At 57.0% G+C, this 12,216-nt stretch overlaps 2 protein-coding genes across 4 annotated transcripts in view; one reads left to right on the forward strand and one right to left on the reverse strand.

Moving 5' to 3' along the window:
- Positions 1–9,772, forward strand: part of SLC15A3 (solute carrier family 15 member 3) — a 12,940-nt gene extending 3,168 nt beyond the window's left edge. Inside the window, exons 2-8 of the mRNA XM_024748928.1 lie at positions 1,644–1,933; positions 3,771–3,927; positions 5,374–5,484; positions 6,210–6,378; positions 7,841–7,999; positions 8,842–8,997; positions 9,478–9,772. Coding sequence (XP_024604696.1) covers positions 1,644–1,933; positions 3,771–3,927; positions 5,374–5,484; positions 6,210–6,378; positions 7,841–7,999; positions 8,842–8,997; positions 9,478–9,632 — 1,197 coding nt within the window. The 3' untranslated portion in view covers positions 9,633–9,772. The remainder of the gene's footprint in view (positions 1–1,643; positions 1,934–3,770; positions 3,928–5,373; positions 5,485–6,209; positions 6,379–7,840; positions 8,000–8,841; positions 8,998–9,477) is intronic.
- TMEM132A (transmembrane protein 132A) overlaps positions 9,690–12,216 on the reverse strand; it is a 12,536-nt gene continuing 10,009 nt past the window's right edge. For all 3 annotated transcript variants that reach the window (XM_024748924.1, XM_024748926.1, XM_024748927.1), the window contains 3 exons: positions 11,925–12,201; positions 11,388–11,579; positions 9,690–10,970 (listed from right to left, as the gene is read on the reverse strand). In XM_024748924.1, the coding sequence (XP_024604692.1) occupies positions 9,930–10,970; positions 11,388–11,579; positions 11,925–12,201 (1,510 nt within the window). In that variant the 3' untranslated portion in view covers positions 9,690–9,929. The remainder of the gene's footprint in view (positions 10,971–11,387; positions 11,580–11,924; positions 12,202–12,216) is intronic.

Genomic DNA, 12,216 nt, shown 5'->3' on the forward strand with positions numbered 1-12,216 from the left:
ATGGGGAGGGCAGGGGGGAGGGGGGGGCACCATCTGGCGGACAGCCATACCCAGGAACTGAGTGTTTAACACACTTGCTGATTTCAGAAAGGGCCATCCATCATTCTCGACAAAATGGCTGTTTATTTTGGGAGAGCTCATTTATATCCTGAACGGGCTGCCTGGTCCTCCCCTTAGAGTTGCAATTGTCATATTCATTTATATCCAATTAATAAATGGAGTGCCTGCTCATAATGGGACTTATTCAATTTTCTGCTTGAAAGTCTACAGCAAGGATTTTCAGTGGGTGAGAATTCTCAGTGAGTGGACAGGCCCCTCCCTCCTCATCCCCAAGAGGACCCCTCAGAATCTCCAAGGGGATGCAGTTTTAAGCGCACCTGTGTGGACTAAAAGTTTACATTTGGAAAATGAACAAAATACCTAGTTACTTTTTTCCTAATGCAACTACAGAAATTAAAGCTTGATAAAATCTTAACTAATGGATATATGTATCTCTGGGTGGAAGGAGAATAATGGATTCTGAGATCTGGGGAGTTATTGAAATGGTGATGGGGTACAGAATCATTTATCTAAAAAGGTGACCTCCAGACATCACTGCTTTCAAAAAGTACAGATGCCCGGGCCCTGCCCCAGATCTGCTGAGTCAGAATCTGGGACCAGGGTCTAGGAGAGGTACCGGCAGCCAGTGCAGTTGATCCAAGCCAGCAGACCGGAAGGGGGCCTGGGGCCTGGCTGTTGCAGATTGATCCAAATCCTGGGTAAAGATTTTCAGCCCTACTGCCCTTGCTGGGGGGCCCAAATTTTTTTTTTTCCATCAGGCCAGAACCCGCTCCTGGGGCCGTGTCTGGGACCACTTCTGCTTTCCCTGATTATGCCAACTTTGTCTGACTGGGAGGCAAGTTGTGGTGGGAGCACAATGGAAAACTCCATTTGCATCTTCAAACTGCAGAGGAAATTTTCAATTAGACTTTAACTGTTCTTTCAGTAATATGCACAAATCATATTTAATAATGTGGACCAGACCTGAGACCTTGACTGGCGTTTTTCTGACTATGAAGGTGACGCTCAGTCTGGATTGCTCAAAGACAAAGGGATAAATCAGCTAGAAATGAACAAAGTGGCACCAGAGACATCTGTTGTGTGTACCGGCTGGTGACAATATAAAAGCAATGTGTGGGCTTCCCTGGTGGCACAGTGGTTGAGAGTCCGCCTGCCGATGCGGGGGACGCGGGCTCGTGCCCCGGTCCGGGAAGATCCCACGTGCCGCGGAGCGGCTGGGCCCGTGAGCCATGGCCGCTGAGCCTGCGCGTCCGGAGCCTGTGCTCCGCAACAGGAGAGGCCGCAACAGTGAGAGGCCCACGTACCGCAAAAAGAAAAAGAAAAAGAAAAAAGCAATGTGTGTCAAGGGCAGGAAGAAACAGCTGTGTCAAAATGTCCTGATCATTAACAGGTGACTCCCAAGAGAAGGGTTTATTCATTCATTCAACAAATATTATTGAGCATCTATTTAGTGATCAGGGTGAGGAGAGTGCCAGAACACCCACCCACTGATCCAAGAAGTGTCTCTGTGGGAAAGGGGGTGCAGGCACGCGGCAGGGTGCCCTCACACCTCCTTGGGCCTCACTCTCACCCTTGCCCGGCAGGTGATGGATCTTGGCCGCCATGCCAACCGCCGCTTCTTCAACTGGTTTTATTGGAGCATTAACGTGGGTGCCGTGCTGTCGTTGCTGGTGCTGGCCTTTATCCAACAGAACATCAGCTTCCTGCTGGGCTACAGCATCATCGTGGGCTGCGTGGGCCTGGCCTTCTTCATCTTCCTCTTTGCCACCCCCAGCTTCATTACCAAGCCCCCCACAGGCAGCCAAGTGTCCTCCATGCTCAAACTCGCTCTCCAAAACTGCTGTCCCAGGCGGTGGCGCCGACACTCTGCCAGGTAAGGGGAGGGCTCTGGGTGAAGGGGCCACGTGATCCAGTTTAAAGACGTTCTGGATCAGCTCCAGTGGTAGCCCTTTATGAGGACCAGCTCCCCAGTGGGCTAGAGCTGCCCGCCATGACTGAGGCTGCTGACAGAGGTCAGGGTGACGGTGGTGGTATTGGCAGTGCACTAACTGTAGAAAGCATGAGGATGCTATGGTCTTGACAGTGACGGTGGCGATACAGATAGGGATGGTGGTGTTACTAGCGACAATGAAGATAAATGCTGGCAATGGTGATAACCATGGCAGTAGAGTGGTGTTTATGAAGACGATCTACCAGTGAAGGTTGCTGGGCTAGCAGTCTACGCTACCTGGGTATTACGTATAAGAAAGGCTAAGATGTCAGCCAAACTGGCTCCCTTTCCCATTAGCTGGCATTCAAGGGAGGAAGGTTCTGAATGGCCTTGCATGTGCACAATGGCTTCCTTTTGCCCCTCTCTTCCCTGAGTTAATTGCCTACTTATGCTAAGCAAACCTGTCTCCAGACCTTGGACCCAGTTACAGCTCCTGTCAGTGGGATCTAGACGGAAAAGGTATAGAACATGCTTTCCCCCAACCTGGTGCATTGCTGTAAGGTTTTGTTTGAATGGTCCATTGCTGCCTGACTACCCCAGAACTTAATGGCTTAAGCAACCACCTTTTGTTACCCCTCAAAATCTTGTGGGTAACGGCTCAGCCGGACAGTTCTGCTTCTTATGATACCACGGCGGGCTGCAGTCACTGAGGACTTGAAAGGGCTAGAACATCCAAGACGGCTCACTTTCCCGGCCGGCAGTCGACGTTGTCTGTCGACGAGGACACCTCGGCTCCCCTTCGTGTGGCCTTGCCCCCCAGGTGGCCGGAGCCTCTCCCGGCAAGGTATCTGGGCTGCAAGAGGAGGGAGCATTCCAAGAGGGAATGTTCCAGAGGGCAAGAAGTGGAAGCTGTCGGTCCCTTGAAGGCCTTTCGGAGGTTTGGAGTCCCAAAGCATCACTTCCTCCTCCTTCTGTTGGTCAGTGCAGTCAGAGCCCAGCTCAGATTCAAGGGCAGGGCAGCTAAAATCCACCTGTTAGTGGAAGAAAAACGTCACAGACTGGGTGGGGAGAAGCTGACGGTGGCTGTCACACCACACCGGTATCGTCCCTTTCGGAATCTCAAAGGATGAGGCAAGGCTCTTGGGCAAGTAGGGATTAGAAGCCTCTCAGGACAAAGGGCAAAGGGTAAAGGTTGATCTTTCCTGTCTCCTGATAATGTTCCCTCCACCCCTACTGCTCCATCCCTTGTTCTGAAGGGAGAGGGCTCCCATGTTGCCTGTTGAGGAGGATGGACTTGGAGAGCGCACTGGGGGGACTGGAGTGTCTCAAATTGTGACAGCCTCTCTCTCTGAGTCAGGCGCGGACTGGGGCTTCCCTGGCTCCCATGGCACACCAACACTACAAGCCAAAAACTCCCCCAAGACTCTGCTCGCCATAGCCTCTGCTCTTCCTTACCCCAGGACCCAAGGCCACAGCTTAGGATGGTCTTGATCGCCAACTCTGCCACACGGATGACAGTGATAGTATTGACAGTGGCAGAAAAATAATGGTGATAGAATGAGAACCCCACGGAGGGGATGGCTTTGGTGATGGTGATGACGGCAAAAGGGATGCCGATGGTGGAGTGGAGGACATGAGGGTGGCGGTTTCTGAGATGATGTCTGTGATAGGTGGTGATAGGGGAGTGGGATTAAAGTAGCGGATGATGGGGGAGGTGGGAAGGCGGCCATGGTGGTGGTGACGGGTGATGGTAGCAGCCATTTTATCTGCTGCCTCTAAGGCCCCTCAGAGACCCTCCAGGCGCCCAGCTGCTGCCTGATCAGAGGTCTCCCCAGGCTGGCCCTTCCCCGCAAGAGGACATCGCCAACTTCCGGGTGCTGGTGAAGATCTTGCCCGTCATGGTGACCTTGGTGCCCTACTGGATGGTATACTTCCAGGTCAGCACCCCCGCCCTTTCGCTCTGTGGGGACTCGCTCCCCAGGCCCCTCACTGGTCTCATCTCTCATGGTAGATGCTCAGGGTATGTGGAAAGGGGGACGGGCTCACAAAGTGAACTGCTACCACGTAGCAGCTGGGGTGGCGCCTGGCGCTAAGCCGTCCCAATAATTACACTCCGGGTGGTAGAGCACAAGGAACTCTGGAGACGGGTCTGAGGCCCAGTGACTGAATAAGTCACCCCATCTCTCCGGGCCTCAGTTTCCTGTTAGACTAGAGGCTCTAACAGTTCTGCAGCATTCAGATTCTCCGACTTGGCAACGGAGGCCCAGAGAAGGTGTGTTGGTCACCCGAGGCCCCACAGCAAGTTAGGGGCAAGCTTCGTCCCCCGAGTGCTTTGCAACAGTGGTTCCCCACCCTGGCCGCGCCTCAGAATCCCCTGCAGCGCTTTTAAAAAATACATATTCCCAGGTCCCACCGCAGACCACTGAAAGAGAATTGCTGGAGGAGTCTCCAGTGTAATAAACTTCTCAGGTGATGCTGACCCTTAGCCAGGTCTGAAAACCGCTGCTTCCCGCCCACTCCCCAAGGGGAAGGTTACTGTAGTGAATGTGTGTGCGGTGTGTGGAGGGTGGGCAGCAGCCTAACCCCGGCCTCTAATCCCCAGTCCACAAGGTCACTGCCTCCCACACACGCTCTGCAGGAACCTTGTTGCGAGCTGCAGAGGGTGAGGGTCATGCAGGGCCAGCCTGCTACTTGGGGGTGGCACAAAGGCAGAAGGTGTCTATGATGGGACGTGTGTGCCCATGGTTGATCCCTAGTCGTACCAGTTGTCAGAATACTGACATCCTTCCATACCAGTCAGCAAACAGCTGCTGCCCTGAGCAACCCAAGTGCCCTCCTCTGGCCCCAGGCCCTCCTGCAGGATTCTCCCAGAGCCCCCTCCCTCACACAGCAGCTAATGGGATAACGGCCGGCATGGCGGGGAGCCCTGGAGCCTGCCTCTGCTGCTGTCCAGGGCCATTCTGGCGGGTCAGTGCCTACGCAGTCCCCGGTCGTGTCAACCTGTGGGGCTCAGCTTGGCCTCAGTGTCAGATGAGCGCTCCCTGCGGGGACAGCCATGCATTATCTTCCCCATGTCAACAAATATTTATCCACACTTACTCCGTGCCAGGCCCTGGAGACAAGAATGTGAGCCAGACCAGCTGGGCCTGGGCTCTGGAGCAAAGCTGCACGCACAGCCCTCAGGCCTGGGAACAGAGCAAAGGAAACTCCCGGGGAGGGAGCGGGGTGGGAAGGTCACTTTCCCCCTGAAGCGGGGCGAGGGGACAACTGCCCGGCTGCCCTGTGCTACTGCGGAGGAATGCCTGCCTTGGAGCTGGGAGCATCCTGGGATGGAAATGAGGCGGCCATCTCTGTTCCAGCCTCACCTCCAGCTCTCTCGGCAGATGCAGTCCACCTATGTCCTGCAAGGTCTTCACCTCCAAATCCCGGACATCTTCCCAGACTACCCTGCCAACAGATCCGCGGCTCTGAGGGCCCAGGGCAGTGGCTACAAGGTAAAAGACACACATGTGATCAGCCCCCACTTCAGGCCGGGCTGGGGGCTTCCTCTAAGAAAAGGAGGAAATGAAGCTGTCGCCACACTCCCGTCCCCCAGCGGCACGGCATCCTCGGGATACAGGAAACGCACCTGGAGGCCCAGACATCCTGCCAAAAGGCTCAGGTGCATACAAGACTTCAGGTCAGCTTCACTCCCACCCACTGCTGCTCTGAAGCGGCCTCACGGCCCAGTTTGCACCAGGCCCTCAGGTCAGGCACATTCGGGGCATTCCCAGCTCTACCTTGCTCCCTCCCTCTGTGGGGCTCCTGGATGCTCAGATCTCTGCCTTTCACCAGGACTTACCAAACCAGTTCCTTGGCATTTCAGAGACTCTTAAAATCAAAGACCTTCAGAGCTGGCAGATAAATGACATACCTGCTACTAGACCTCCCTTCCTTGCCCATGGCAGGCATCACTAATCTATCATGGCATTCTTTCATGCTGAGCCCATGAACATTCCAGGCAGCCACTACCAACCGACAGAAGTTGAAGGAACCTATTTGCCATCCCTGATCTAATCCATCCCCTAGTTACACAGCCGAGGAGCGTGTATTCAGGGGAGGGGAAAGGACTGACTCTGGGTCACCCAGGGACAGTCTGGATGGAGTCCAGGTCTCCGGACTCCAGCCCAGAGCTCCTTCTGCTCTGCTAGCCTGCCTCTCTTGGTTCCTTCTTTCCCAGATCCCAGAAGCCTGGCTCCTCCTGGCCAACGTTGTGGTGTTGCTGATCCTGGTGCCTGTGAAGGACCACCTGCTCGATCCTTTACTGCTGCGCTGCAAGCTGCTTCCCTCGGCTCTGCAGAAGATGGCGCTGGGGATGTTCTTTGGTTTCACCTCGGTCGTTGTGGCAGGTATGTCGGCCTGAGTGGAGGGCCTTGGGGAGGGGGCTGGCCTTTGTCTGGGGCTGGGGGGAGGCTGGCTCCACCAGGGGCCGATGCTGAAGCTGTGGGCCTGGGCCAAGTACACCCTCCACCCGTGGGTGCCAGTCTTGGCTTCTGGAAGGTGTGAGCTGAAAGAGACCCTCCTCCTTGAGTCCAGCCTCCCCTCGTTTTGACAGATGAGGGAACTCGGGCCAAGAGAGGAAAAAAAAGATTTTCCCCGGTGGGATGTAAGCTTTCTGAAGGCAGGGGATTTTTTTTCTTTTTTATTCACTGCTGTGAATAATGCACATGGGTGCTCAAAAAATGTGTTGAATGCATTTTCCAAAGACACACAGCCATTTAGCAGTTGGGGGACATTTTTCCAAAAGTATCTATTATTTATTCTCTTCCCTCTTCCATTTCAAAAGGATCTGAAGCCTCTCATAAGAAAGAAGCTCTGGTAAAGAAGCCTTGCATGCTACTGCACAAACCTCAGCCCTTTTCACTTTGCGACTTAATGATCCTGAAGTTACTTAGTGTCTTTGAGCTTCATCTTTAAAATGGGGAGAGTAATTCATTCAGACCCTGTGCAGAGGCCAGGCTCCACCCTCATGGAATGTGGTCTAGCAGGAGTGTTGTGAGGATTAAACAAGATGAAGTCAGTAAAGCACCCAGCACCATGCCTGGAACACAAGTAGGAGCCAGAGGAATTAAAACTCAATAAGCAGTATTGTGTTGCAAGTATGAAAACCATACTAGATTCTTTTTCAGCTACATGCTTTCGTGCATTTTGTCCTATTTCATCCTCACAATAATCCTGGGGTTTTGATTCCTACTTCTTGCATAAGGGAACTGGGTCTCAGAGAGGTTAAGTGATCGGCCCAAGATCACACAGCTAGCCAGTGGCAGGACCAGGATTGGAACCCAAGTCACCTAATTCCATATCTGGTGTTCATTCCACTAGAGCACAGCTGTCTCCTAAGCAATGAAGGGGAAGGAGATAAACTAAACTTGAAAGCCAGGTTAGAAACGCTATTGTAATACTTGACGCTGCAGTAGAGGAGGCATATGATATCATGGGAACGGGGCTGGCTTTGAAACTAGACACGCTGGGGCGCAAATACAGCCCCAGTTACTTATCAGCTGTGTGACTCAGGGCTGATTGCTTAACCTAAACTTCTCTTTCTTACTTATAAGAATGCATATTAAATGCCTCGCCTATAACAGGCTCTCGGTTAACGAGAGCTGTTACGGTTATTGAGTGCAAAACCTAGTTCTGAGCTTCCTAGCAGCCAAGGCAAAAAGGGAAGGGATGGAGGGCCAGTGTTCTTTTCCTTACATGCTGCCTAGTCAATGACTGGCTACTTAGTGAATACCCACTACATGCCAAGCTCTGTCATGGGGCTAAGCTGCCTACAGTGGGCCTGACTGTAGCCCCTCTCCCCACCACCAGGAGTCCTGGAGATGGAGCGCTTAGAGTACATCGGTCACAACCAGACGGTGTCCCAGCAGATTGGGCAGAACACATATTATGCAGCACCACTGTCCATCTGGTGGCAGACCCCTCAGTACCTGCTCATCGGGATCAGTGAGATTTTTGCCAGCATCCCAGGTATCCTGGACCCCTCCCCTGCTCTCGCATGGGTGATGGGCTCTGCCTGGTGGTGCCTCGAAGTCAGAGGTCTCACGGGCACAGCCTCTGGAGCTTGTCTGCACGGAGGAAGGCAGGGTTTTCTGAGCGGGGCTGCAGTCACCCCTAGGGACTTATCAGCACTGGTTTGTGGAAGGCACTGCGACAGGCAGTGGGGATTAGAGGTGAATAAGACATTCCCCATACCACCTGTCCCCACAGTCCCCCTGGTGCCATGTTCCCCACCCTCTGTGACTTTGCGGTTGCTGTTCCCTCTGCCTTCCCATTTCCCAGATTGGAAGTGAACTCCCATTTCCCCTTCAATTCCCAGTCTAACTGCCCTCTCCTCCATGAGGCCCTCTCCAAGGCCTCTGGGCAAAGGGGTTCCTCTCAGTCTTCCCTTTGTCCATGTGGCCCGGGGCAGAGGGAATGGGGCGGGGGAGACACTGGGAGATTTCTGAGGTTGAATCAAAATGATTTGATGATGGGACTTCCCTGGTGGCACAGTGGTTGAGAGTCCGCCTGCCGATGCAGGGGACAATTGATGATGATGCTGAAGGTGGGCAGAGAGGGTGGGCAAGAGAGAGGATGAGGACGGGGCTTCTGTCACTGAAATGGGAGGCCCAGGAGGAAGGGGAAGAGGGGTGACAGAGCAGTGTGGGAGCATCCAGGTGGAGGTGTTCAGGGGGGATGAGCAGGGCAGAGGCAAGGGGTCACCCAGGGGAAGCCAGGAGGGAGGCTTGGCTGGGGGAGGGGAGGGCTGTGGCCCAGCAGGCTCTGCGCCTCCACCAGCCCCTTGGGTCGTCCTTCCTCCCTCTCTGCAGGCCTGGAGTTTGCATACTCAGAGGCCCCGCGTTCCATGCAGGGCGCCATGATGGGCATCTTCTTCTGCCTGTCTGGGGTGGGCTCGCTGTTAGGCTCCAGCCTGGTGGCACTACTGTCACTGCCGGGGGGCTGGCTGCACTGCCCGGAGGATTCTGGTGAGTGTGGGGGGCCTCCCCGGGAATGGGACATGGGTGGAGGGCGACTTGGAAAGGTGATGCCAACTGCCAAGTGCTTTGACCCCAGGCAGATGGAAATGGCACGCTAGACTCAGTACGGGGCACTCGCCCAAACCTGGCCCAGCGCCCACAGCGTGGTCCTGTCCTGAGCCTCAGGTACCCTAACCGTCCAAAAGGAATCAGTGAACTCAGGAGACCTCCAAGGCACCTTCCTGCTTCCGGAACTCTGCCATTCTGGCTAAGGGTCACCTCTCTCTGTGGTACTTACGTTTTAAGCCCCTGAAAGAACAGCAAGCTACCAGGGCATTGTAGACTCCACAGGAGACACCCAGGGCAGCCCGATGCTAGTGGGCTATCTGCCCTGTGTTTTCAGACCCCACCCGCTGCCCACTTTGGCTTCAGCTGCCATAGCTGGGGGAGCCCCGCCCTGACCCGAATGCCAACCCCTCCTTTCCCCAGGGAACATCAACAAATGTCGGATGGACCTCTATTTCTTCCTGCTGGCCGGCATTCAGGCTGCCACAGCCTTGCTGTATATCGGGATCGCTGGTCGCTATGAGAGGGTGGCCCAGGGCCCAGCCTCCCAAAGCTGTCCCAGGAGGGACAGTGGATGAACACGGCCGCCACTCCCCGCTTGCCTCTCTCCCCCAACAGACAGCCGCAGGCCCAGATGGGGTTTCCTTCTCAGTTTATTCTGTACCCAACGTTAGGATGAAATGGTTCTCATAAATATGGGCCATGAGCCCTTCCTCACGACCATGGTCCATGACAAGGGGCAGGGCAGAGGGGGCCTGGGTGGGAGTCCTTGCGACGGACCAGGCAGGGGACTCGCATCAACAAGCACCAGAGGATGAACAGGAGGCTGCCCAGGCTAGAGGCCGACGGCGCCGGGCCAGGCAGGCCGGGAAGGGTCAGGAGCTGCCCCGGATCCGCTCCATGTAGCTACGCAGCTCCTCGGGGTCCTTCAGCCCCATGTCCTCACACACCCAACGGATGTCCTCCTCGCCTGCCACCAGGATGGACTGCACGGCAGGGGCCCCCCCGGACTCCTCGGGCAGCTGGGCTGGGGGTGCTGGCGCAAACGTCACAAACTCTACTCGCTTCCGCCGCCCCCCCGCTTCCTTCCTGGCCAGGGTGCTCGAGGAGCTGGGGGTGCCCCCGGCAGGGGCCTGGGCCAGGGTCAGGGCCTCCCCTCCTCCCCCACTCTCGCAGGGGCAGCCCCCCTCCCCCTTGGGCAGGCCAGAGGACTGCCGATCCAGCTGGCGGCTCAGGTCCTCCTGGTCAGTGCCCAGCCAGACCCAGTTGTGGGGCTGGGGGGCGGCAGGGGCGGCAGCACTGTCAGGGGGCTCCTTGCGCTGGTAGCGCAGCATGAAGACCACACCGTTGACCAGGAAGATGAGGATGGCCAGACAGAAGATGCCCAGCAGGGCGTACATGCCCAGCTCTAGTTCGGTGACCCGCTGCGGGGCAGGGACCATCTCCTCGTCGTCTTCCGCCTCCTCCCTAGCTTCTGCCTTCTCCTTCCCGGCCTCCTCTGCTGCCTGCTCAAACTTGCGCCTCACATCCCCGCCGCCCCCCACACTGCCTGCCGCCCGCCGTTCTCCACCCACGCTGGCCTCTGGGGCAGCTGAGCTCTGAGCGGGGCTGGATGGGAGGGCAGGGGCTGGGGTGGGAGCGGGGGACAGCCCTAGCCAGGCGGTGCCAGAGGCCAGGGGCACACGGTGGCGGCCCCGGCGGCAGGGCTCAGGCGGGTGCAGAGCCACATGCAGGGGCAGCCCCTTGACGCCCGCCCCACTCACCACCACCCCGAGTTGGGCGCCCCGCTCATAGGCTGGTAGCACAGCGCCGGGCTCCTCGGCCGAGACGGACAGTCCCAGGTCACGGTGGTTGTAGAGCTCAGCGGGGGCCAGGGTGTGGTCAGAGAAGGACAGCCATAGGGAGAGGGCCACCTCCTGTCGGGCACACAGACACAGGCAGAGACACGCCAGGGCACGCACGCATGCACACAGAGACCACTCCCACAGAGACAGGCCACACGGAGGAGGAGAGACCAGAGAGAAAACAGACACAGGCAGAGGGACAAAACACGGGGAGAGAGGGGACATGTGTCAATCACCTGTCTTCCACTCAGCCCTGGGGTCTGAGTCATCGGGAGGGTCCTCAGTTAGAGCCATCTAATAACCTCCCACTGCCACACTCCAGCCAGTCACTGCTTGATCACCTCCAGCCGCAGAGAGCTCACTACCTTACAGGGAGTCAGTCCTCATCCCGAAAACCCTAAGGTGAAGGGTGGAGGTACCTCCCATCCCCCTGTTATCAACCCCCAGCTGGAGATGTTGATCTCATCCCCCTGACCCCCCAGCTGTCACCTGCTTTGGGGCAGGAAGGGCTGACTGTGCCCAGCACGTGGCTGTGACCTCCCCGGGGTGGGCAGTGCCCCGGCTTAGGGCCAGTGAGATGCCCATCACTGGCTGCACCCCCAGCTCCAGCACCGAGACCTTGTCATCCGTCACAGCCAGCACCTGCTCGCCCAGGATGGAGTCAGACAGCGGGGAGCGCACCTGAGGGTGAGAGGGAGTTGGAAGTGTGTGGGGGGGCCCTCGTACACAGACAGCCTCTGCCCTCTGAGAACCCAGCACCCTTACAAAGGGATCTGGTTTGTGCTCCCAGCATCTGCACAGGCTTTCCCACCCGTAGCACCTCAAGACCTGGCTCCCACATACCCAACCCCAGCCCTTCATACTTTGAGGACTTCCTCCGTTACACGGGCCGCCCTATTCTGACCCAATCCCCAACCCCCCTGGGTTCATACCTCCCCAGGTACACCCTGGGCCTTCCGACACTCTTCACACCTGCCCATTAACATTATGGGAGTCACCTACACCCTTTTCAGGCCGTCTGCTCACCTCGATGGAGGTGACGCCGGGCTCCCGGCCCACCAGAACGCGGCCTCCCTCCAGCGAGGCGACACTCGGGTCCTGCACGCGGGCGTGCGGCGCCACGAGGTGGGACACGTCCAGCAGCCAGTCGGGGCCGAGCAGGTGGGTGAGGCGGCGGCCGCCGTCCAGCGGGTGGGCCGCGAAAGGGACGAGGAAGCGCACGCCGGCGCGCTGGTACTGCAGGCGGCAGCCGCGGACGCGCCGCTCGGCCTCCTCCGCCCCTGCCGCCTCGGGCTCCAGCACCCTGCGGGGAGCGGCG

Source organism: Neophocaena asiaeorientalis, unplaced genomic scaffold (genome assembly GCF_003031525.2).
Source record: "Neophocaena asiaeorientalis asiaeorientalis breed wild unplaced genomic scaffold, Neophocaena_asiaeorientalis_V1.1 scaffold43, whole genome shotgun sequence".
Taxonomy (NCBI): domain Eukaryota; kingdom Metazoa; phylum Chordata; class Mammalia; order Artiodactyla; family Phocoenidae; genus Neophocaena; species Neophocaena asiaeorientalis.